We start from the raw sequence: 25,239 nt of genomic DNA on the forward strand, positions 1-25,239 counted from the left end.
GATTTACCGTATTTCATTGCCTTACATTTCACATTTACATGTCACTGTAACCGTATTGAGAAAAAAAATTGATCTTATTTTCGAGAACGCAACTAAAACACAATAAGACCTGAATGCCCATTTTTACATGTGGTATATTGAGTATTGTAACCATATTAAAATCTATTTCAATACTCCATGTAAACATAGTAAATATTTACGAGAATGAATGGCTTGATTTAGAACCAATATTTTGGGGAAAAAAAGTGCGGCTGGTATTCAGGATTATACAGCATCTTTCACAGGTTTTGATTTTCATTCCGTATGGATGGCTAAACTCTTACATCACAATGACTTTATTACCAATCCTCCAGTTCAATATATTCAATACATATTACCATCTATTAACACATTCACACCCATAGACGCTTTAAGGCAGCTTGTATGTGTGGGACCGTATCTGAGTTAAGGCATTTAGGGTTGCGCGATGTAAATGTTGTTTCCAATTTAGTGCTAAATTCGTACAAAGTTGTAGTTCGTGTTGAAAACCATAGGTGGCATTTAAATGAACAGTCCCTCATGAGGACTACTTGAACAGAGGGTACATTCCAATGCTTTCTTTCTTTATTCTTTAAGTAAACACAGACCTAAGTCAGTCGTTAGTTTCTTGTGAGGGTGTGTAGTGAAGTGAGTTATTGTGTCGCGATAACATGTTGAGTTACAAACACAGTATACAAAGTGAGGAAATTGAAGACATACTGTTGAACGATGATTCTGGTGATGAACTCGTCCCTGATTTCAGTGATAGCGAAAGCAATTCTGATGATGATATACCAGACTGTGGCAAATTGAAATTCAGCACATTCAAATAACCGATACGCATCCGGCTTATTGCCCGCCTGCAATCAAGTTTAGTGACCCGGTAGGATTAAATTTTGACATCGAAGGGGATTTAAAAAGGCTGGGCTGGAGGTTTAAATCACCCGCTGAGGAGCTGGTAGTCAACGTGTTAAGATGGAATTACTTCGCCCAAACATGTTTCAGCTCATTTTGCGCCATCTTCTTGCTAAATTTGTGTACTCTTAAAATATAATAAAATGCAATATGAGTTTAGATGTTGTCATGGTTCATGTAGTAGTTGAAACAAATAAATGTTGTGAGGTTAGTAAAGCAGCTTGTAAAAATGTATAGATATAAAAAGTAAAGAAGTATTCCTCAGATGCTACAAACCCAAGCTTGTGTAACAAACGGTTGCATGAAATTTAGGCGTATGCCACTGCCACCTGTATTCATATTTATCTTCTCATTTCTGCTCATGCGTTGCAAACCCAGTCAGTCAGTCAGTCAGTCAGTCAGTGTGATGCTCATGAAATCAACCATATTCCTCAAAATTGTGAGAACTTAATTTTCCTTTTTTTTTTTTAGGCTGGATTTCAATGGATTCTACAAAATGGATCTCAAGATGGGTCAAAACAATGACTGGGAACCGCCACCAGGGGTTGTTGCAGAGACGTCAGGCTAAATGCAGCTCTGAATGGAACTTAGACCCAAAATTGGTGTCTGTTACTTGTTGGAATCCTGTTACGTATTGGTTGTACATTTCATATAAAAATTTATAAATTAAATACGATAGTAACCTAGTGTAGAAACATGACAGTAAATTATATTTTTGAGACTTTCATGACGAAGGTATATATTATTTGAGTTATTTTGTGTAATTGTAAAGGAAACTGTTAGTGTTTGTCTTTCTCCCTCAGTGCAATTTTTAAGGCAAAATCCAGTAAAAATTCAATTAAATTAAATTCTTCTCAACACTGACTGGAAAGCATAGGAGAGGCACCAGCCTCCTATGTTCAAGGTTGTAGGACTGACTTGTGGTACAGTGTTCATTATCATCATCATCATCATCACCTGAGCAGGCTGGCTCTGCTTGGAACATAAGCATCTCCATCATTTTCTGACCATCCACCACTTCTCTTCTGTCACCGTTGTCCAGTCCCCTCCTCTTGCCTCGATGCTCTTCTTTACTCTTTAAACCTTTCAGCCGCCTGTCCTTCGGTCTTCCTCTAGGTATCCTTCCCTTAAACTCCATTTCTAACATCTTTCTTGGTATCCTTTCTTCTCCCATTCTCTTAACATGTCCATACCACTGCGCCTTGATTATTCTATCTTTTCCTGTAGGGAACTGAACTCTCTCATTTCTTGATTGGCATAAGAAGATTTAGTGAGTGAGTAAATCTACTGGCACATTAAAGAAACTAATTAAAGGATAAAATTCTGGAGCACTGATGGCTATAGAGCAGGTTCATATGCACTTTTATATACTAGAACAAGTGTAAAATATTATCAAAAGATATTTATTCTACAGTTCTTTAACAAGGTCCCTGTTTTCTGCACAGATAGTCTCACTCACAATCAGTTGTTTTTCTATTAGAGTAAACGATTACCGTATTTACTCGTGTATTAGACCCCCCTGGCTTTTCAAGACAAATAAATCTTGCATATAAGATCCCCCAACGTAATTTGTCAGAGAAGACCAATGATTCCGCTTCGAAGCAGGTACAAGTCTTATTGCAGCTCTGATGACATCGCACAAATTTCTGAATAGTTTCGTCCGTACAACCTATGCAATGTAAACGCATTGAATCCATGCGGTACATCTGTGTTTCATAGTTAAGAAATGTCTGCCTCTGTAGTGTAGGTCTACTGCAGTTCTGATGACGTCACACAAATAGGTGAATAGGCCTGGCTTCATGTTCGAACTGCACATTGCAAGCATGCATCAGTCATGCTATATGTCTGTGTTTTGTAGTTAATAATGTCCGCCAGTGTAATGGTTAGTACAATTAGTTGCTGTTCTCGGGAGTCTGACTGGATTCCCGGTACCGTACTGCCAGAGATTTATGAATGGCAGGAAGGTTGATATGCGGTAAAAGCGGTACATGTAACTCCCCTCCACTGGGGGTTTGTCTAAAAAGAGCTGTACCATCTCGAGATGAGGAAACGAGTTTACTTTAGTTGAGAAATATTCGTGGTATATATTTGAAGAGAAGGAAGTTTAAAATGTGATAAAAGCTATCCAATAAGCCAATTGTTTTACTTGCCAACGTACCTAAAAATAAAATAATAATAATAATTTTATGTCCCCACGTACTTTAAATGATTTTCGGAGGCGCCAAACAAAACATACTAGGGTATGCGTTAATAAAAAAAGAGGCAGCAAACGTACAATAAGACGCATTACCGCCACACCTGTAGATATCCATAAATGTGGTATATTTTCCGGTTATTTATTTTAATTCTTTCCGTTGAGGAACTTTTGGCACTATCAGGGCGATAATATACCTAATCTAAACAATGTGGTCTGCCTTATCTCATGGACAGCTGTTTACGTAAATCCTGATGTGATAAATGTAGAGAACAAGCATGAAATGTACTTAATAATAAGGGTATGTGTTTCAACAGCTGCAGTTATCAAAATAATGTTTCCAGTTACTATGTATTACATTTGGAAGTACTACTCGTAACACGCTAGTTATCAGCTGATGGTTTGGCATGCCTTCTACAACACGGCTTTATTCGGAAGGAGTGGCTTCTGCTACATATACACTAACTGGGAATATCAGAGACCATTTCCAGAAACCATTTGGGAATTATTTTTAAAAGGTTCAAAAAGACGGGACCTTGTATGCTCCCGATTGCAGTGCATGACTCAAAAGAATGAAGCATGGCTGACGCGACTGACGAGATGGCAGTGAAATGACGTCACTTGGAATGCCGACACGCCGGTAGCAGGGCAGGGAAGTTGGCGGCGCAAGGCGATAATTGAAATGAAAGCAGTGATCAGGTTTAGTAGGTCTACTGCTGAACTGACAGACAAATGACTGGCCATTAAGTTCTTTTGTATCAATTGTCCGGCTCCATGGCTAAATGGTTAGTGTGCTGGCCTTTGATCACACGAGTCCCGGATTCGATTCCCGGTGGGGTCGGGAATTTTAACCATAATTGGTTAATTTCGCTGACATGGGGGCTGGGTGTATGTGTCGTCTTCATCATCATTTCATCCGCATCACGACGCGCAGGTCGCCTACGTGTGTCAAATCAAAAGACCGCATCTGGCGAGCCGAACTAGAAGTCATATGCCATTTCATTTTTATCAATATTTAATTATATGTTAACACGTTACCCTTATCGCTTTTTTCGACGGGGTCAAGTATGAAGTGAGGTGAATCTTCGTAGTGAGTTTTTACGGCCGTATGCCCTTCCTGACATCAACCTCACCAGAGGAATTAATGAGTTGTAACGACTGACGTGATGTGAGTAACTAAAACGGACTTTTATATGTATCGTAGGCCTAAAAGTCGTGTTAACCATTTATTGTCTTTTTACGTTTAGAAATACTGCCTTCCAACGAAAGTAGCCAGTATACCTTAAATACATTCTAAGTTTGTTAATCAATAGTATAGAATGTTTATAATACCAATATAATGGTCCGTTATTGGACATTATAAATTTTCCAGCTAACTCATTCTTGGTTGCCTGCGTTTCGCCCTCGTGTGCTAAGTTGGGGACTTAGCACACCACCCAAGACGCGTCAGCACACGAGGGCGAAACGCAGGCAACCAAGAATGAGTTAGCTGGAAAATTTATAATGTCTAATAACGGACCATTATATTGGTATTATAAATTTACTCATTCGGGACAAATATTTTAAATTCCCTATGGGAATAAACATCTGTATTATAGAATGTTTACGCGTACAATTTATAGCTCTCTATAGCCTAGAAGTCATGTGTTCGCTGCACAAAATTTTGAGGTTATCGCATATTGGACCCCCCTTTACTATTTTTGGCTGTAAAAGTGGGAAAAAAAGGGTCTCATACGCAAGTACATACGGTAAGAACTTTCCAAATTCTCAGGCAACAGGAACTTTCTTTTATCTGGATGTCAGGCCCCTTTAAACAACAAGTATCATCATCATCAAAATCAGTGGTCAAAAGCATTCTTTTTTCCTGATGGCAGTCCTTCAGAATTTGTTCTGATGAATACTAATTGACTGTAATTTAGCTGCACTGCATGCCTGGATAGCTGTTGGAATGCTTATGGCTTCTTCTTCATCTAAGGCTCCTAATGCCTGCAGAAAAATAAAATTTGATTTCTTAAGTGCAAATTACTATTCCAACATTTCATTCATTCATTCATTCATTCATTCATTCATTCATTCATTCATTCATTCATTCATTTCCATAGTTTACCTCTTCCTTATAGATACATTTACACGACCCACCCAGCCGGGCCTATAATATTAATCCTTACCTTCTTAACGGCAGCAGTGTAGTGTAGACACAGATGGTGCTCTACCCCGTCTGCTGGTAGGCGACATTGAAACAGTTATCAGTGCTTCTACTAGCCCCAAGTGGCATATGCTATCAGATCAAAATCAGCATCATTCTTCCAGTTGTTCTGATTCTTATTCCAGCAATACATATATCCTCATCCTCATTGACCGTGTCGAATGACTGGAAACAGGCTGTAGATTTTCAACATGGAGAACAGTCCAATACTGGGAAAAATCGAGTAACTACTTCAAATACATCTGCTACTAATGATTGAAACCCTGTACACCTCATCAAACTAAACTTCCCATTAACATCAAATCCAACAATCCAAAACTTTCCAACATAAGTGTAAAACACGTCCGCAAGAACCGTCGTGTAAACCATGGATGATAATAGTGAAGGCTAAAATGTGGAGTCACCTTAATGAAATAGTACAAAATTGTACAAGCTAAATAGTTCCCATAATTGAAACTAGTTTATTGTCTGAATAAAGTGGGTACGTACCCCAAAATTTACCCTTTTTGATAAAACCATAGTTGTCTTCCCTAATTGATGTTATTGGCAATTAAATTTATGCCTTCTTGGGACTGACTTCTTTACCATCTCCTCGACAGCTATCCTGCATTCTAATTAGGACCTCCTTCGACATCTCAGACCAACTGATGAAGACGTAACCTCAGACTTTTTCCTCCTTCCACATCATTCTAGTCTACCATGATGTGTATCCTTGACATTCTTTTGCCAGTTAAATTGCTGATCATACGTTATTGTCCTTATTCAGGTAGATTTATTGCCTCTTTCATACTTGTAATGCATTACTCTGTATTTATTACATCACACTCATTATATAGAGAATGATTGCCTTCCTCTTTCAAGTAGATTTTGCTTTGTAAATATTCTTCATAGAACAGAACGGAACACTGGCTATTTTCTAATGAATCTCATAAGAATCTGAAAAGAAAATGACATCAGTATGACAGTATATGAGGTTTTCTTTTCTTTATATTTCTTTTCTTTCAAAAGTAATGACTTCTAGCATTGCTTGGTGATAAGTTTTCAGTATAATTGGATGGAGGATCAATTTTTAAATGTAAAAAGCATCATTAGGTAGAAGTAAAAAATAAAATTAACACATTGATTGTTTAAATAATAGACATGAAATTGACAAGAAGCTATACAGAGAATGAGGGATTAAATAACATAAAAATGATAAGTGCCTGGAAGAGAAAAACACATATTAGAAAATATTTATCACTGTAATCTTTGTTACATATTTTGATTGTCAATCAGTCGTCTTCAGACCCAGGGAAATTTATTCTAGTGTAGATTATTAAATTTACTTGCTGAAGTCAAGTTGCCCAAATTTCTTTTATTTATCATGTTGGAAGCAAAATATGGATCATTATAAAGTAGTACGTACATAGAGAACATTCTATAGTCGAGGATTAACACTTTGAAGATGAGGGACGTACGTCGATGGTAATGTTCCATGGAGGATGAGAATTGTGTGCCACACGGCGTTGAGTTTTAGTGCTTATATATCCGCTTCACTGTGTTATAAATATTACCGAGTGCTAGAACACATTCCGCAGTACTTGTAGTTCATAAAAAAATTACCAGGTAGCAGCACATCATCGGAATCTAATTTTATTATGATACTAAGTTGGTACTTTCGAGGTAGCTTCATAGCCGCATGGTCTTGTGCGGCCGACGACTAGAGCTAATTGCAGCTTATAAATCTCATATTTTTCCCGTATTGGCTCAACACAACTAAGGTTATGTTACAAGGAGATTCCCACTTTCCAATACTTATACAATTTCTTATAGCTAGTTTATTGTTTACATGACATAATCTAGCTTAATCTCTAAGTATGATAATAAATAGAACATGTTTCGTTCCATAACGGAACATGTTTGATTGCTGTGATGTTCCTGCAAATGCCTCGGTAGATCTTAAGAAGCTCCCTGATCGAAGATGTTGACATGTTGGCTGATGTCTAAATAAAGGATGGGCCTGAGATGTCTTTGCCTAGTTCTTCTCTTTCCTGGCAGCTATTTCTCAATGGAGGTCAAGAGGTCGTATACCGGGTAAGAGAGTTTAGCTTTTCCAGAGTTATGGGAAGTAGACAGCTGGTGATAACTTCTGCTCAATGTTATTTCTAGCAGCTATTTTCTAATTGATGTTCTAGCTGTGCCCAAATAACTTCAACCTATTGAAAGTTAATGAATAGACATTATGAATCATAAACTCTAATAGATAATGACTTATGTTTTACTTCCCTTCAGTTCTGTTCTGTTGGTATGTCCAGGTTGATTAATGTGACACATGGTCTCTCTCTCACTTAAAACTTCAGTTTTAGAGATCCCATGGAAGTTTTTTTACCTTCAATATAATAAGAAAAGAATTATTACAGTAAATTTCTCTGGATGTGAAGTTTATATACCTTGACATTGAAACACTTAACCATTTTTTTTTTTTCTCTCCTTAATGTAAGATTACTGTGCGTATACATTTTTTTCTCTTCCAGGCACTTGTCAGTTCAGTGTTATGTATTTTATGTATTTTAATTCTCACTATTTTGCTGTCTTTCATTTCATTTCAGTTCCTTGTCAGTTATTTAAAGACTGTTTGTTTTACTGCCACAGTCATTAAGTTTGTGGACTGACACCTTGAGTGTAGGCAGCCACACAACATGTGATCACAGCTCTACATCTCCCCGCAGTACAGTTGCCTTTGCCTGCTATGCTTTTCTCCAACCTTGGTACAGCTGTTTAAAACACCGCTAAAATATACTGACAAAAAGAGTCTGTATGGCTGCTCTTATGGCAGTGATGATCTCCTCACTGAAATGAAATCTACACCCATATGGCTTTGCTTTCAAACGGGGAAAAAGGAAAACAATTTCATGGTGTGAAATAGAGTGAGTAACATTGACAACTGGCCACAGAGATCTCCGTAGCTCTGCAGCCAGCGTGTAACTATTTGATGAATACTAATAAATAAAATCATGAATAAAAATATATTAATAAAATTACTCAAAAACTTAATAAAATTAATAAGCATAATTAACCGAAATGTCCGTAGTATGGGCGCCAGAGTTCACCAGAACGGATCCCTCGAATTTAGATAAGAGCATGATAAACTGTATATCCCAGGGCGTGTACATAACGCTGCGTACTGGTACATCTGCTGCAGGCCTTACCTAACCTCCTGAAAATGACTAATTAGGTAGGAACTGTACCTAGGTTCATCAATAACACTGATTCTAAAATAGCTAACTATATTCTGAACAAATTCCGTGCATGAGCACCTCATCAACATACAACATTATACATATAATATTGCTGAAAGACTCCGTATTTACAACAACAATAATGAAAATCGTGGGAAAACGAAAGCGAGAACTAAGCTACCATTTGTAGATAGTCCGATGAACAATGTACATGCATGAAGATAAATACCCTTCACTGTCTCTATATCAGTTCGACTTACCGATTCTCATAATCGGCAGTTATCACATCACACAGATACTGTACCTTGTACTACTGTGTTCACATATTTTAACACTTGTTGTAAAGATATATACACACGTCTGTCGATCCTCAACATAAATTATGGAAAGTCTGAGATAGCTTTCACCAACATATAATGTTAGGCCGCCACAAGTGCTACAATACTTAATGCGCAAGCGCTCTCCACAATCAGCCACTTTCCACGAACATAACAAGACTACGCTCCACGAACATTTGAAGTCCAGTCCCTTGAAGCCGTGTCACTCCAGTACCGTGTATCAGCACCACTTCCTTCCCGTACAGTGCCTCAGTTGTAGTTCTCTTATACAGTGTCACTGGTTGTAGTTATCTTCCTTCTCGTTCCTTTACAAACACCTCGGTTGCCACCGTATGATCAACCTTTATAGACATCAACATCCCCCTCCTCTCAGATGATACGTCTGGATTGGTCCTTGCCCACCAATCATGAGTGATCTCTAGTCAAGACCCAGCCCTGAACTCATACTTGGTCTCAAGACAATAACAAATGCTCGGGTATATCATATGAGTCCTACGAACTTTCCTAATACAACAACAAGCTCATCTCATCAGGCTGGGATATATACATGACTCATTGAATATCCCGACACAAGTACATCACAACAAACACTGGGGTATCCACATGACTCAACCAAATTACCAGAGTTATTAAAGCAATGTTTTCCCACTCGTGCAAAACAAATTATTCATACCTACATATGTGGATATCTTCCAGCTTACCAATATAAATGGCAAAATATACAAATGAAATACTGATAATAATAATAATAATAATAATAATAATAATAATAATAAATCGAATACTGACAATAATATCTCTAACTTGTACATATAATTCGGGGGTGTGATATATGTACTTTCACAAGCGGTTGTTGACGGTCTCCGGAGATCTCCGTTTTTACGCACAGGAATAGTTTGTAACTTGTTGTGCTATCTGTTGGCTTTAATTTTAACTACTTACAATCATGTCATGGAGTAGAGGGATTGTAAATTTTAGTGTCAATGTATTTTTTTCATTGTTCGGTCGTTGTAGCCATGGAAACTTCGTATATCTATCTTCGGATATCTATGCCTAACGTCATCTTCAATACGGAACAATAATGAGAGTTGTTACTTGTAATTTGTTCTTACATGCCGAGAATCATTGTACGTGGCAACGTTCCCTATGTGACGACAAAAGTATTTCAACATTTATATGCAGATTCATTGTCGGATGTTCCACATGGGTGACGAGCCCTGAGAATTTCCGTAGTTTCTCAGCTGACAATAGGTGACAGTACCTTAGATGACTGGCTATGAGAATTCTTACTTTTATGCACCACGTATTTCTTTGATTAGTGATAAAGTTGCTGGCGAGATTAAAAGTTCCAAACGGTGTAGTCCTGGAATATTAATTATTGCTGCATCTTTCTTTCTTTCTTTCTTTAAACCTTCATGTGTTTAACAAAATAATGTTTGTGCTTAGAAAGACTATTAAATAGAGGCACAAACGGTACTGCTTTGAAAGGTATCACTCTGTACAGACTACTAAGCAACCTAGTGAGTACAAGTTCCAAGTTTGAGGTCGATATCTTGAATACGTTTCGAATTACGGTAATTCGAGTGCAGCAGTGTCATTTTTTCCTGGAGGCTTGAACTGTCCAGTCTACATGGAGTAACAGCCTCCATTCGGGGCCCGTCGTCATTGTGTCAGTGCCTTACCGGTTCTTATTGGAGAGTCACAGAGCGATATATAGTGGTGTTGCCGTGTAGTAACAATAAGTACCTTGCACTACACAGCTCAGAAAGCTTACAGCAAATTGAATTGTGCAGACGGCTGTGAATCTCCTTGTAACCGTTCGTTAAAAAAAAATACAGGTGGTCTTTGTGGCCGTTTAGTTCGCTTACCTTTCTCCAAACTGTTTCTCTCCTCCACAGAGTGTTGGTGCCACTTAACATAACACTGTTGCCCAAGGTGCCATCACGGTATGCTTGCTTCATTGTTCATTTCATTAGTAAATTTGTTGTCCAGTAGAACTTGACCACACATTCCACCACTCGCATTCAACAACCCTTCACAACAAACACCATAGTTCTGTGTACGCTGTATGCGTGCAACTGCCTCTTGCTGCAACGAGCAAAAAACTTTCACAGCACCTTTCTGTGGTGCAACCTATCCACTGAAGTGCGACACAACGACAATACGTGGCCAGTCCTTAGACTTGATGACTGTACTATGTACTTCTATCTAGAGAGTACTTTTACATCGTTTAAATTATCACCAGTATTTATCACATGGTGAATGACTGAAAACCTCTGTTATCATATTTATAGTAAATAGCTATGAACTTCTCTAGGTAAGTTTCAAAAAATTGAGAAAATGCGTGCTTTTAAGTTTTATAGTCGATCTCATAAATGCCCAATGTGCTGCTTTTTGTAAATTTGATCCGTGTAAGAGTGTTACTGTAATGTTTTTTTAAAATATTGTACATTTTATATTGTACATTTTATATTGTACATTTTGTATGTGTGTGGATAATTTTGTGTGTGTATCTCTATAATTAACGAGTACAATATGACAGTGAATATAATTTTAGTTATAAATACATAATTGTAAATTATGTTTATGATTAATATAATACAGTACTTTTTAACTCTTTAATGGCTTTACGATGTTAACACGTTCGCGATGAAGTTCAGTTGTCATAGATGTAAGAGAGATTTATCTGTAACAGCACTGACAGTGAATTGATTTAGCTTTTCCACCATTTTTTTTGTACCACCGGTGGAACAACAGCTCACGTAAAACCTGTGCATGTCATCATTTCCCAACTCCAGTTTCCCGGATGTGGTGTACAAGCGCTCGCCATCTTCTTCTGTCTTCATACATCTTCTGTTCCAGTACGTCTTCCCATTTGTGTCCTCTCTGCTCCACATCTGATCTTACAGTATCTATCCAGCGTTTTCTTGGTCTTCCCAGTGGTCTTCTTCCTATGAGATTAAGGTTGAAATATTTTCTGGCGGGTCTTTCCCTGTTCATTCTCATTATGTGCCTATACCACTGAAGTCTGTGTTTCTTTATGACACTGGTAGTAGGAACCTCGATACCAGCTACTTTCCTATTCACTTCATTTCTGATCTTGTCCTGTCTGGTACTTTGGTTCATGGTTCTAATGAATCTCATTTCAGTTGCTTGGATTCTACTGAAGTCTTTGATTAGTAGGGTACGTTTCAAAACTGTATATGAGGATTGGTACAAAGTAAGTGTGGTACATGATTGTTTTCACTTTTTGTGGTATTTTGCAGTCCCAGAGAAGATTTCTGACTTGACTGTAGAAGTTTGATGCTTTCTATGTCCTGAGTATTTCCTGCCTAACAATGTTGTCTTTCGAGATTGTGCTTCCGAGGTACTTGAAGTAGGAAACTGATTCGATTTTTACTCCTTCCAGAAATATATTTGAGCTTGTTCCTTCCCTGTTAATGGTCATTTTCAGTGTCTTTGTTTTGCTCATTTTCAGACCAAAATTTTTGAATATATTGTTCCATTCGTTAAGTTTTCTCTGAACTTCAGCTTCTGTCTCTCCCCATAAAAGCACATCATCAGCAAATACCAGGGCGTTTGGTTCACTGTCCATTTTCTTGATAGATTTTATGACCTTGTCCATTACTATTACGAAGAGGAGTGGTGATAGAGCACTTCCTTGTGGGACACCTCTCGTTTCAAACCATTTTGATCGTCCGTTGCCTATCTGGACACAGCTGTAGCACTTCTGGTATAGCATCTTGACTTTGTTAATTAAGTACTTTGGCACCTTTAGGTCTTCCAGACATTCCCATATCTTGTTTCGAGGAACACTATCATATGCTTTTTCAATGTCCACAAATGCATTCACCAGATTTCTTCCATATTCCCAGTGCTTTTCTGTCAGCATTTTTACTGCGAAGATAAGATGAACAGTGCTTCGACCTTTCCTGAACCCGTGTTGTTCTTCCTCAAGCAAATGTTCCACTATCTTCCTAAGTATCATTTCTATGATCTTTTCCAGCTGCTTCAGTGTGTGTGATAACAGCGTGATGCCTCTGTGATTTCCACATTTCCGTCGGTTGCCCTTTTTTGAACAGTGGGATTTTGTTTCTTTCGCAAATCACTGATAACACACTATATAGCCAATTCAAGCCTGTGCATGTAACACCAGTTATTATTACATGATATAAATTTCATTATTTATCCATATTGATAGCTAACTGTTGTTTTGATATATTTCTCATTCTATATATTGTATTGAACAGGAGGAAATAGAGAATCAGAAAAATTTCAAAATACAGTGACTGTAACACCAGTGGTACACATGAACTCTGCTTCTTTCTCGACAAGTCTACTTCAAAAGACAGTTAAGTTCTTTTTCCTAGTACTAATTCATGTGGCAACTATGTCCGCCTTTGTAGTGTAACGGTTAGCACTATTAGCTGCCGTCCTCGGGGGCCCGGGTTCGATTTCCGGTACTGTTCGAAATTTAAGAATGGCAGGAGGGCTGGTATGTGGTTAAAATGGTACATATGCAGCTCACCTCCATTGGAGGTGTGCCTAAAAAAAAAAAAAAAGAGCTGCACTACCTCAGAATGAGGACACGAGTTTACTTTCTATGGTAATCAGAAGTTTGTACACTCAAGTTTTCCCACCAGTATTGATGGTCACAAGATATAAACTTCATTATTATCCATATTGACAGCTAACTATTATATAAGATTTATTGAATCCATATATTATGCTGCTCCGTAGCATTCATTATAAATAGGTCAGATAACTCATCTTGATATGCATGTCGTAGTCACATTGTTTTGCCTGCCCTTTTCAGAGGTTGTATGAACAGTTCGTAATCAGAATCCATCCATTCTGATGCCGTCATGCCGTTTGTTTGCTTCTTTATCCTTGGTGTGAAGTTTGGTATTGTGTCGTAGGAGGCAATGTTATTTTTAATCGCAGTTTTATATAAGATCGGTTAGTCTGAAGGTGAGGGTTTTTTTTTTTGCCAGGCGGAGAACTTTTTTTTTTTTTTTTTTACGATACATCACCTTCACTCTTTCTGATGTAGCTAGGTTATCCTTCATCAAGTGTTCCCAGATAATGTCTAAGGTGTATGTCATGGTGGGGGTCTGTTTGTAAGTAATGAAAGTATTAATCACTTAGTAACAGGATGTATTGTGGGTTTGCCTGCAATTATTGGAGTGATCATTTAATGATTTGACTGAACTTGGAGACATATCAATGTCTCATGATTCACCGGCAGGTAATTCTGGAGAGAATATAACAGAAATGAAGCAAATCGGTCCAGTAGAATGGATGGACGGATTTGCAAAGCTGTTTTTAGTAAATTTTTTTGATAAATGGAAACAGTATGTAGTTTCAATAAATCTTATATAATAATTACTGATGGTATCGGGAGTTATTTCTTGCCGTCGTGTGTCCCATGTTATTGCTGCCAAGCGTGACAACCTCATCATACACTACGATTCTTGGAGCCGTACAGCAAGAACTGAAATCCCCTGCTAAATCTGCTCAGAAGATAATGAATCTATATACAGGTCTGTACGATCTGAGAACGACTTGTGTTTGTGGCTCACTCCATCGTGAACGTGTTAACAGTGGTCGATATTATTTACATCAGTTAATTGATTCCTATCCTTCACCCAGGATCCAGAAGTCAGATTTCACCCTTTCTCATTTGTTACAAGAAGTATGTTGGTTGTAAGTAACGTATACAGGGGGGTTGGAAACAGTGTGAACCAGGTACATGAGCATTAGAGAGATGGTCATACCGATAAATAATTTGAAAAAAATAATTTGGTATCTCATGCCCTTGCAATTTTATCAGCTTCTGAAGTTAGCCAATCAGATCGCTTCGCGGGCGAATTAAAATGGGCTTTGTGCAGCTGTGTTGCTAAATATGCACACGGCCTAACACCGACTTGAGAGCACCAATCGAAGAGAAACTTCGCCATGGAAGGGATCTGAATACGGATCTCTGAGCTGAAAACCACTGTGTATTTGTGTTCGATGCAAATTTCTCGGCGTGGCTCTCAAGCCAGTCGTAAGCCACCTACATATTTAGCAACACCGCCTCTCAAAGCCCATGTGAATTCGACCACGAAGCGATCTGATTGTCTAACTTGAGCACCTAATGAAATGACAATGGCATGAGATATTGAATTATTTAAAAAAAAATCTTTATCATTGTAACCAACCCTGTAATGCTCAAATAGCTGGTTCACATTGTTTCTGACCACCCTATATATTAGTCTAACATAAAGAAATGTACCTTGAGTTGGAGACAGGGCACTTTATTTCCATGTCAGAAGCAGTGTGATATAGACAAGGAATCAAGTCATATACAGGGAGATAGGAATGTAAAAAGGAACACATCTATCTTATTATACACTCATTGCTAGAGGAAAGAAAAAAAAAAAGAGTACAATAAACGAATCACATGATTACAACAAAGGTTGCCACGTAGTGCCCCATTAGCTTTTAATGCTGATTGCTCACACAGAAGAGCCACTAGGGGGGCGTTCATGTCCCTGTCCCTCCTTCAATCACAGACGCAAGATACCAAATAAGGCCTTGGTAGCAGTGTGAGGCACAGAGCTACAGTAGCGGCAATAAATAGTTTGACAAACACCTGTTAACCCCTAGAGCACGCATTGAGCACACAACTCGTTGATCTCATAGCCGTGCACACTGCTCAGTTAGATGGAGATGTGTGAACACTCGGACCGGAGATACGCACAACTATGGTAAGTACAAAAGGAAAAATTTTAGTTTGTTGGTCAGAAAGTATTTTGACACTGCTTGCCACTCCATACAGTTGGTTTGCATTGGGTTTTGCTTTGTTTATTCAGATAGCTATCAACATGCCAAAGACAAAGGAATATTCAGCAGACTTAAAAAGATGCTGTGATTAATGCTCTACAGCAGGGCAAATCACAGGCACAGGTGGATCTGTCCAGACAAATAGTAAACATTTAGTGGAAAAAGAAACAGTCAACAGGGACCACGGACAGCAAACAGAGAATGGGTAGACCCAGTAAAATCATGCTCCATGTCAAAAATCTAATTTGAAGATTGTCGAAAGCTGATCCGAGAAGGACTGATGAGGACATTAACAAAGAGTTTCATCAGTACCACAATGTCAATATATCCACTAGGAGCGTAAAATCAATCCTCAGACAGTCCAGTTTGCAAGGATAACGCCCCAGCGAAAATCCGTTCGTATCACCGCAGAGTAGGAAGTCACATTTTGCCTTTGCCACATCACATAAAGACTGGAACAGTCGATAGTGATCTTGTGTGCATTGGAGTTATGAGAGTAAATTTAATTTGTTTTCTTACTATGGAATTCGATATGCACACAGACCTGTAAACTAAAGGAACGATGTCCGGTACGAAGTACCCACTGTAAAGCATGGTGGTGGCTTCATGATGGTGTGGGGATGTTTCTGCCATTCAGATGTCAGTCCGTTAGTGGGGATGTTTCTGCCATTCAGATGTCAGTCCGTTACTACCAGTTGAAGGTAGTATGGATGCCTTCAAGTACTGTGATATCCTAACCCATTTATACCCAGCGGGTCGTTTGCGACCCACCCGAAAGAAAAAATTCTGCCAAGCGTATTTTTTGTTCTTTCGCGTTGGTAGCGCATTCAGTGTGTGTAGTAAGATTGCCCGCACTGCCGTGTCTTGGTTGGAGCAGCTTTCCCGCCACAACACAGATGCTGCACGACAGCTAGTTGAGTCATGGTGGGATCTGCATTGCGCTCTCGCCGTTAATGGTAAGTAGAGTGGTTAAAAGTTTTAAAATGTAGTGTTCAGTGTGTTGATGTTGTTCAGGGATATCTTTAGATGCTTTTACTATTTCAATATGTCAATTCGTTCTTACAATACACCACGAATAACATAGTGTGGGTCACAAACGACCCGCTGGGCACAAACCACAGAACAATAATACTTTAGCGTATTTTTGCATTTAGATGGTTACAACACAAGGGATTGGTGGAAAATGTTCTAAATTAGTGTTTTTGAAACAATATCAACTATTAGGAGCACTTGTAAGTCGTCCATTCATTAACTAATTAGCAAATTACAGTTTTTAATATTTATTTCGTGTTTTTCAGGCGAAAAAAATTAACTACTGCTGAAATTCTATCAGAGATTGAGGTATTGACTGCCAGCGATATTCCTGGAACATTAGTGGATGTTTTTATCACTCCACCGGATGATAAGCCTATTCGGGCGACGAAGATGATTGCTACAATCCAGACAAAATGAGTGGGTCACAACTAGGGACTGAAGCACAAGACTATTTATCAAGGTGCAAAAGCTAACGAAAACCGCTCTAAAGATGTTGGCTTAGGGGAAAGCGTTGTTTTGAAATTCTGCGATGTTTTATCTATGTTTTACCCCAGTGTACGCTTCTCTTTTTACTGCGATAAATTTTTTACTTGCTCAAAGTTGTTGGAGTTAAAAAAGAGAGGAATGCGATGCACTGGCACGATTCGGGCTAACCGGATGGAGGCTGCCCATTGCCAGACAAGAAGACAATGAATAAGAAAGAAAGAGGATACTTTGAAAGTGCAGTTGACAAAAAAGACCAAATAGTGGCTGTGACATGGAAAGACAGCAACGTTGTGAACATCCTGTCAAATGAGCATGGCGTAGAACCTGTTAAAGAAGCTGGGCAGTACTCATTCGCACAGAAAAAACCTGTGAGGATACCTTAACCACATTTTGTTTCTAAGTACAACAAGAACATGGGAAGAGTAGATCAAATGGACAACTTTCCGCATCAGCATAAGAGGCAAAATACGGTATATGCCAATTCTGCTCTGGCTTCTAGACGTTGTGATGAGCAATGCTTGGATTTTGTCGAAATCTCACGGCATGAAGCTTGATGCCCTGGCGTTCCGACGATTCATTGTGACCAGCTTGTTAGAGAAATATGGAACCCCTGCTCGCAATGTTAACACGAGTGCACCAGTGACTGAAGCCATGCAGGAAAGCCACGGTAGTCATCTTCTTGTGGATAATCAGCCCTGGCGACGTTATCACGTCTGCAAAAGTAAATGTGTCCGAGCATGCCAAAGATGTGCTGTTGCCTTACACCATTATTGTTTTGGAGAATTCCACAAGAAGTAAAGTGCACTGTGTAAATTAGAATGTATTTTTAGCTCCGTAGCTTTAGTAATTTTGACTGATTCAATTTTTTTTATGCAAGACAAAATGTTTTATAATAATGATGCCAAAGCCTGTTATGCCATTTCAGTACTGAGTATTCAAAGGAATGTGTAAAACTGACTAGGAAACTCGACTGATAGTCTATTTTATATTCTTAATATTAAATGTTAATGTTAAATTTTGATACTCTTTACATTTTTAGGAGAGATTCCTTCTTATGGCATTTAGTAAACAGCGACTTCTTATTAGCATTTTCTATGTGCTTTATAATATTTGCCTCTGTAGTAGATATGTCATTTTCATTTTTCACTAATAATGAGTCATAAAATACACCAGTTGTTCTTCTTTTATCATTAAAAATATACCATGATGAACCCAAATATGAAAATAGCCAAAGTCCATGTTGGAGGTATGCCCCTGGGGTCCATGCCCAGTGGGTCGTTTACGACCCATGCTATAATTTTTAAACAACAACGAATATTTTAAAAACAATTTTCGGGGAGTTTTCGGACATAAATAAACTGATTCTAGTAGTCAAAACCATAAAATTGGAAAAAAAAAATTCTTGGGCATAAATGGGCTAAGAAGACAATAGGCCAGAATTGGACATTTCATGTGGACAATGATCCCAAGCACATCTCTCATCATGTCGAAGACTTTCTCAAGAAGAGTAAGATTACGATCCTTGAGTGGCTGAGCCAGAGCCCAGATTTAAATCTGATAGAGCATTTATGGGAAGAAGTGGCCCAAAGACTGAGGCAATAGACGTTCCAACAAGAGTTCCGGAATTCTACTGTGTTTGAGCGAAGAATGGAAGAAAATACCCCAGAGTGCTTGATCTCACTAGTCGACTCCAGGCCCTCACACTGTGCTGCAGTTTTCAAGTTAAAAGGTTATGCAACGAAGTAGTAACCATCCAGAAAGATAAATTTTCTGTTTTATGTTACGAATATGCTGTTCGTCAAAATACTTTTTATCTAGCATTCTGTAATAGATATACTGTAATGTCTGAAGTATAATTTATTTTGTTTGTACTAGAACATGTAAAGCTGTTAATTCAGTTTCTTAACAAATGCAACGACTTTTATCAAATAAAGTATAATAATTTATATATTGTCTCGTCAAAGTACGTTTGTCAAAATACTTATTGTCGCAACTGTAAGTTAAGGGAGCACTCAGCACATTTGACAAGCCTTTGACCAGTTAGATGAGCTTGAGGGACGCTACATTGTTGGACTAACAGATGCAGGTTGGTTTTTTCTGTACATTCTGGAGTTATTTGAACAGTTCTGAATAACCTGCCTCAATGTTCGACATAGTAGGTACATGAGGGAACACACACGCGTCAAGAAGGCTCGAGTCGACCTCGGCAGACCATCAACAGGGAGGATCATTTCGTGTGGCAGACTGTAAGGAATTGTAGGATGTCACTGCACCCCATTCAGAAACTTGTCAATGGCAGTTGGGGATACGCCTGTGTCCGCCAGTACTGTATCCAGATAGCTAGCAGAGGGAGGATCTGTTGTCTACCATTACAACCTGAGCATCACCAAGCACATTTGAACTGCTGCCTGGAACAGGATGGATGGCAGCTCTCGGATTGGCGACAAGTGGAGTTCAGTGACGAATCATGGTTCTGTCTGGATACAGATGACTGAATTAGTCTGTAGATGTCCTGGCCAGCACAGTGATCTGATCCACACTTCATTGTAGAGCGGCATACTGCCGCAGTGAGAGGTGTTGTGGTGTGGGGTGCCATATCCTAAAATTCCTACCATTCACTGGCGGCGATTGAAGGAATCCTGATAGTGCAGTGATGCGCCCAAGAAATTCTGCAATTGTACGTGCTTTCCTTCCTGGCGCAGCTTGACAACTGCATTTGCCAGCAGGATAATGCCCAGCTTCACGCAGCATGGGTATCTCCATCAACGTGCTTCCTTTGACATTTGGCAACTACAGCAGATTAGGAGGGTCACTTGCACCAGCTGTGATAGGATCTTCGTCAGGAGAAAGTTCGGCATCTGTATGCCTCCATGCCCTAACGTATCGCTGCCTGTCTCCTTGGCCCAGGTGGTCCAACACAATTTTAAGTACATCCTGTACCTTAAGTGCAGCCAGTATCCAGTATTCGGGAGATAGTAGGTTCGAACCCCACTGTCGGCAGCCCTGAAAATGGTTTTCCGTGGTTTCCCATTTTCACACCAGGCAAATGCTGGGGCTGTACCTTAATTAAGGCCACGGCCGCTTCCTACCCACTCCTAGCTCTTTCCTGTCCCATCGTCACCATAAGACCTATCTGTGTCGGAGCGACATAAAGCAGCTGTACCCAAGTATGTGCTCCTGTCATGGCTCCTTCATGGTGTGCAATTTTTTTCTTTATTCAATTAAGGGTATATAATAAAATCCCTATGTCTATCTTTCACAGCAATACAGTCTTGAGAAAGCGAGAACTTCAATTGGCACCAGGTATAGGTTATCTCCCCTTTACAAGAAAAATACGATGAACATCTAATGACCACAATTTTTTTTTTTTTTTAAAGGAAAATGTGATTCTATCCACGGACTGATTGTAATAATTTTTGCCATGTTGACATGCACATTTCCATGTTTTGGCACATGTTAAGATAAATATAATTAGTCACTAATAAATTAACAATAAAATACTCGTATTATTTATATACTGGGTGTCCGCCAGCCCTTTACGATCTAGTTTTATGCATCCCTTCACATCTATTACGTTTCTCAAAGACGTCGATCCCTCTCCCTCTGTGCAGCATTGATCATAACCCAGTTTTTCTGGACATCTAGATGTGATGAAGGTAACAGATTTATTCAGAGTTGACCGTTCTGGAGAGCTTCTAGCAAATGACATACCGCAACTTCATCACAGTGGAAAATTTGTGACTTGACAAAGTCGAGAGCTCCATAAGCCGAAGCAACAAATGCAGATAAGCATTCGTCAGTTGTTCTACTAATACCAAGCCCACCAAATCTTATGGGCTGACTTGCCAAGGTTCAAATGTGGTCCTCTAATGAAATGTTTAAAATAGATTCAAGACAGTTTCTCAGTAGAGAAGTGGAGGATAAAACCACACTGGTGTAGTTCGCATGAAGAATGCTAATTTTGGAATTGTGAAACAAATATATAGCAGGAAATATGCAGCGTGAGAATTCAGTGCTAGTAATTCTTCAAAAGCGTCTTCAGAATGGCAAATTTTTCATGGGCAGATATTTACATGCCGTCAAGGAAGATCGGTGATTCGAGGAGAGTTGGTTCTTGTTTAGAAACCACTCTAATATTCTGACAAGCCAGGACTGTCGTTATCCATATCAATCAATCAGTTGCTACTGATTTTCATTTATGACAGTCGCCCAAGTGGCAGATTCCCTGTCTGTTTTCCTAGCCTTTTCTTAAATGATTGCTTTTTTTTTGCTAATGGCTTTTACTTAATGTTAAAAATTTCATTATGAATCGAAATTTACAATGTTAGTTAAGGATAAAAGGTTTCCACCTGTTCAATACATTGACATAGTGACTTAATTAAAATATCACATATTTATTAGTATCATTATGGTACCGGTTTCGGGATCTCCAATGCCATCATCAGCCAATAAAAATTTGCAATGTATTTTAGGTAACTACATGAAATATTTGTGCAGTATAAAAACATATACAGAGCATGCTAACCTGTGTTATGAAATTTTACAATTATATATATATATATATACATTTAAATCTATGTGGTTGAAATACAAAGGCCGATTGATCTTTTAGGGTGTTAGACACGTCATAAAACACAACACTTTCTTATATGTCAAAAAGATTTTTATAGCTAAAATATATGTGAATGGCCTTGAAGATTACAAGGTGTTGCTTTAAAAACTTTATCTTCAGTCTTTAGACACTTTCTGGCGTACTGAAATAACTACTGATATTCTACAACATTGTTCCTTTTGTTTATGTGATTAGCTTCCTCTGATGCAGGCCGGGCTGAAGGTGTTCTGTGACTATTCCTTTTCATTTATATTATGTGTTTTTAAGTGTCAGATCGTCCCAAAAGTATTTCTGCTGACGTATTTTACTTCTTTTGAACAAGCAACACAGCACCGTCATATATTGAAGTACCTCATTTTGACGCGAATACTCTATAACATTGTAAGGAATTACAGTATTTCCTTCGCCACCAAAATATCGGTAAACACAAGCAGTGGTCATATGTTATTGAATGTGGCGTCTGATAACGATGCACAGCTACCTGTCGAAAGAATTGGAGCAAACTCAAGCATTTTATGATGATGATGATGATGATGATGATGATGCTTGTTGTTTTAAGGGGCCTAACATCGAAGGTCATCGGCCCCTACTGAAGCATTTTAGACTACGCATTCCACTCATGCGTAATTGTGGTTGCATATGCAGCAGGGCGCATCTTGCCTCGTCTCGAGTTCGAATAATGCACGCCTCTTGTATCCAGGTTCGTGTACCTACAGTAGCCACCAGGTTCTGTACTTAAACCACTAATTCGTGTACCTACCAGTGCATACAATGCCAGAATACTGCGTCAAAATAGACCTCGGTAGAAATGAACGCCCTAGTCGCTTGTTGACACTTATTTACGAAATAGAGAAGGTTGGCTATTCGCATACTCGGCACAAACAACATTCAGCTCCGACTACCTGTAGGCCTACGACACGCTGCTCGCCGCACAATGCAAAGACAACGCTCTCGAGATCTCTCGAAATTTCTCGCGAGAAATAGTGCCTGCGCTAGTCTCGAGACCTCGTCTCAGACTGCCCATCACTACTCACAAGCTCAATTACTGTGGAGCTTTGACACCCTCCGCTTAGCGTTTTTATCCTCACTGCTGATATAACTCGTGTTCATCTGCTTTCAGTACTTACTTAACACGGCATTGGAAAATGTAGACAATAAACAATCTATCGCACCATTACTGTCACGCCCACAATGACGGCGTTCAAATCAGAACTGTTGATTGTCATCTCTTCCTAAAGCAGCTCAGGATAGAGAGAACAGAGATTCTTTATAATTTTCACAATCTAGGTAGTCTTCGCATACCACTGTTCTGCAGACACACAACAAAATGTGATGGCACCACTAACCCACCTCTCTGAAGTTCTTCAAAATGGGGATCACCTGTTTCATTACTCTGCAGGAGACCTAAACAAGCGTCACAACATATCCTTCTGGATATTGTCCTTCGTGTATACCAAGAAATGTAAAGCATATTACCCCTGACATCTCAAACTGCCCAACAAAAAGATTCACATGATAACAATGAGTCGAACTTGTTTATTACTTCCATATTGCGACCAATAACATTGGTCTTGATGGAATAAGACATTTCTAATTGGCTACAGCCAAATAATGATAATAATAATAATAATAATAATAATAATAAATACTGAATGGAATCTGTAACCCTGTTGTACGGTTACACTGCAAAGAAAGAATAAGGATAATGGTGTAAATAGTTATGGAGTTATGTGCTATAGAACATTTATTTATTTTAAATGGGTGGACGAAGGGGGAAAGTGTGTGAGATTTGACGTATATTACAAGAAATGGAGGGAGTGTAGTGGATATAGGAATAATCTCAGAGATAGCGTTAAGGAGAATAATTTTTGAGGTGTTAGAATGTGGGTTAACGGAACATATGCCTATCAAAAAAATTGAGAACTTTGGTTGCTGATGAGAAGGGAAAGATGGGGGAGGGTAGGGAGAGATATAGGAATGGAGGATGGAAGTATGTATGGGATGACAATACTAAAGAGAAATTGAGACGGCATTTGATAGAGGAGGGAGATATATTAAGGGTAGGAATTGAAAGGGCGGCAGAAGGGAACGATATGGATAACGTGCTAAAATTAATAGAACACCCTGTATGGAGGGTGGGGAAGAAGGTGAGGAGAATTGTACAGGGAAAAAAAGAATAAAATTAATGGATGGTTTGATGAAGACTGCAGGAGAAAACGTGAGGTTGTAATGAGAGCCCTAGCGGCGGGTGTGCAAGAAAAAAGGAAGAAATATTGTGAATTGAGAAGGGAATATAAGGAGGTATTGAATGAGAAGAAAAGAGGATGGAAGGAGGCGGAAGCTGAAAAAATAAATAGATATTGTAGAGAGAAGAAATTTGAGAGGATTTGGGAGTCAATAAACAAGATCAGAAGAACGAAACCGGTGGGGAAGGGGGATAAAATAGGAGAAAACGAGTGGGTTAGGCATTTTAAAAGACTTTTAGAAGGGGAGAGGAAATTGGGTAGAGAAATAGACAAGTCACATATAGGAAGGGAATTGGAAGTAGTCATTACAATATTGGATGTGGAGATAACAAGGCAGGAGGTAATTAGAGTATTAAAAATGCTGGACCCAAGGCTGCAGAAGGTGTGAATGGTATTTCCAATAGTGTATGGAAGGAGGTTGGGGTAAATGAACCGATGTTGAGGGAGATTGTGAAATTCTTTAATAGGTTGCTGGAAACGGGGAAATTTCCTAGAGAATGGAGGAAGGGGTATTATGCCATATTTATAAAAATAAAGGAGCTAGTAGTGATCCTAACAACTATAGAGGAATTACACTTCTAGACTCGTTGTCGAAGGTGTACACAGGGGTTTTGGCGAATAGGATAACAAACTGGGCGGAACAGTACGGTAGGATATCTGAGTTCCAAAATGGATTTAGGAAAGGAATACAATCGATAATGTTTGGATTCTGGACACTTTGATTACAAAGTATATGAGGATAGCAGGGCGTAAATTATATATAGCAGCGATCGATTTAGAAAAAGCCTTCGATACGGTCAGTAGGGAGGCGCTATTTTTGAGATTAAGGGAGGTTGGAATTGTTGTAACCAAGGTTGAGATTTACAAAACACAACTTTATTATTCGCTTCAAATGCAAAATACACTATTTACGCAAATAAAAATGAAATTTAACTTGAAGCAAATGAATTAGGAATCTTGAGAAAGAGTCTATCTTTTGTACACTATATACAAGTTTACAGTAATTACATCCACTTCTATCTAGAAAAGATAGTCCTTGTGATAAGAAAAGTCGATAGTCGAAAACTATCCGAAGTACTGACATAAATGTTTTGGAAAGTCCTTCCTTGTTGAGTTCATAAAGGCAAGTTCAATGTTGGAAGA

General features: G+C 38.7%; 1 protein-coding gene across 1 annotated transcript in view; it reads left to right on the forward strand.

Moving 5' to 3' along the window:
- Positions 1 to 1,655, forward strand: part of LOC136867464 (gamma-tubulin complex component 2) — a 165,707-nt gene extending 164,052 nt beyond the window's left edge. Inside the window, exon 15 of the mRNA XM_067144671.2 lies at positions 1,405 to 1,655. Within this exon, the coding sequence (XP_067000772.2) occupies positions 1,405 to 1,501 (97 nt within the window). The 3' untranslated portion in view covers positions 1,502 to 1,655. The remainder of the gene's footprint in view (positions 1 to 1,404) is intronic.
- Positions 1,656 to 25,239: the final 23,584 nt, after the last annotated feature.

The sequence above is a fragment of the Anabrus simplex genome, chromosome 3 (assembly GCF_040414725.1).
Source record: "Anabrus simplex isolate iqAnaSimp1 chromosome 3, ASM4041472v1, whole genome shotgun sequence".
NCBI lineage: Eukaryota > Metazoa > Arthropoda > Insecta > Orthoptera > Tettigoniidae > Anabrus > Anabrus simplex.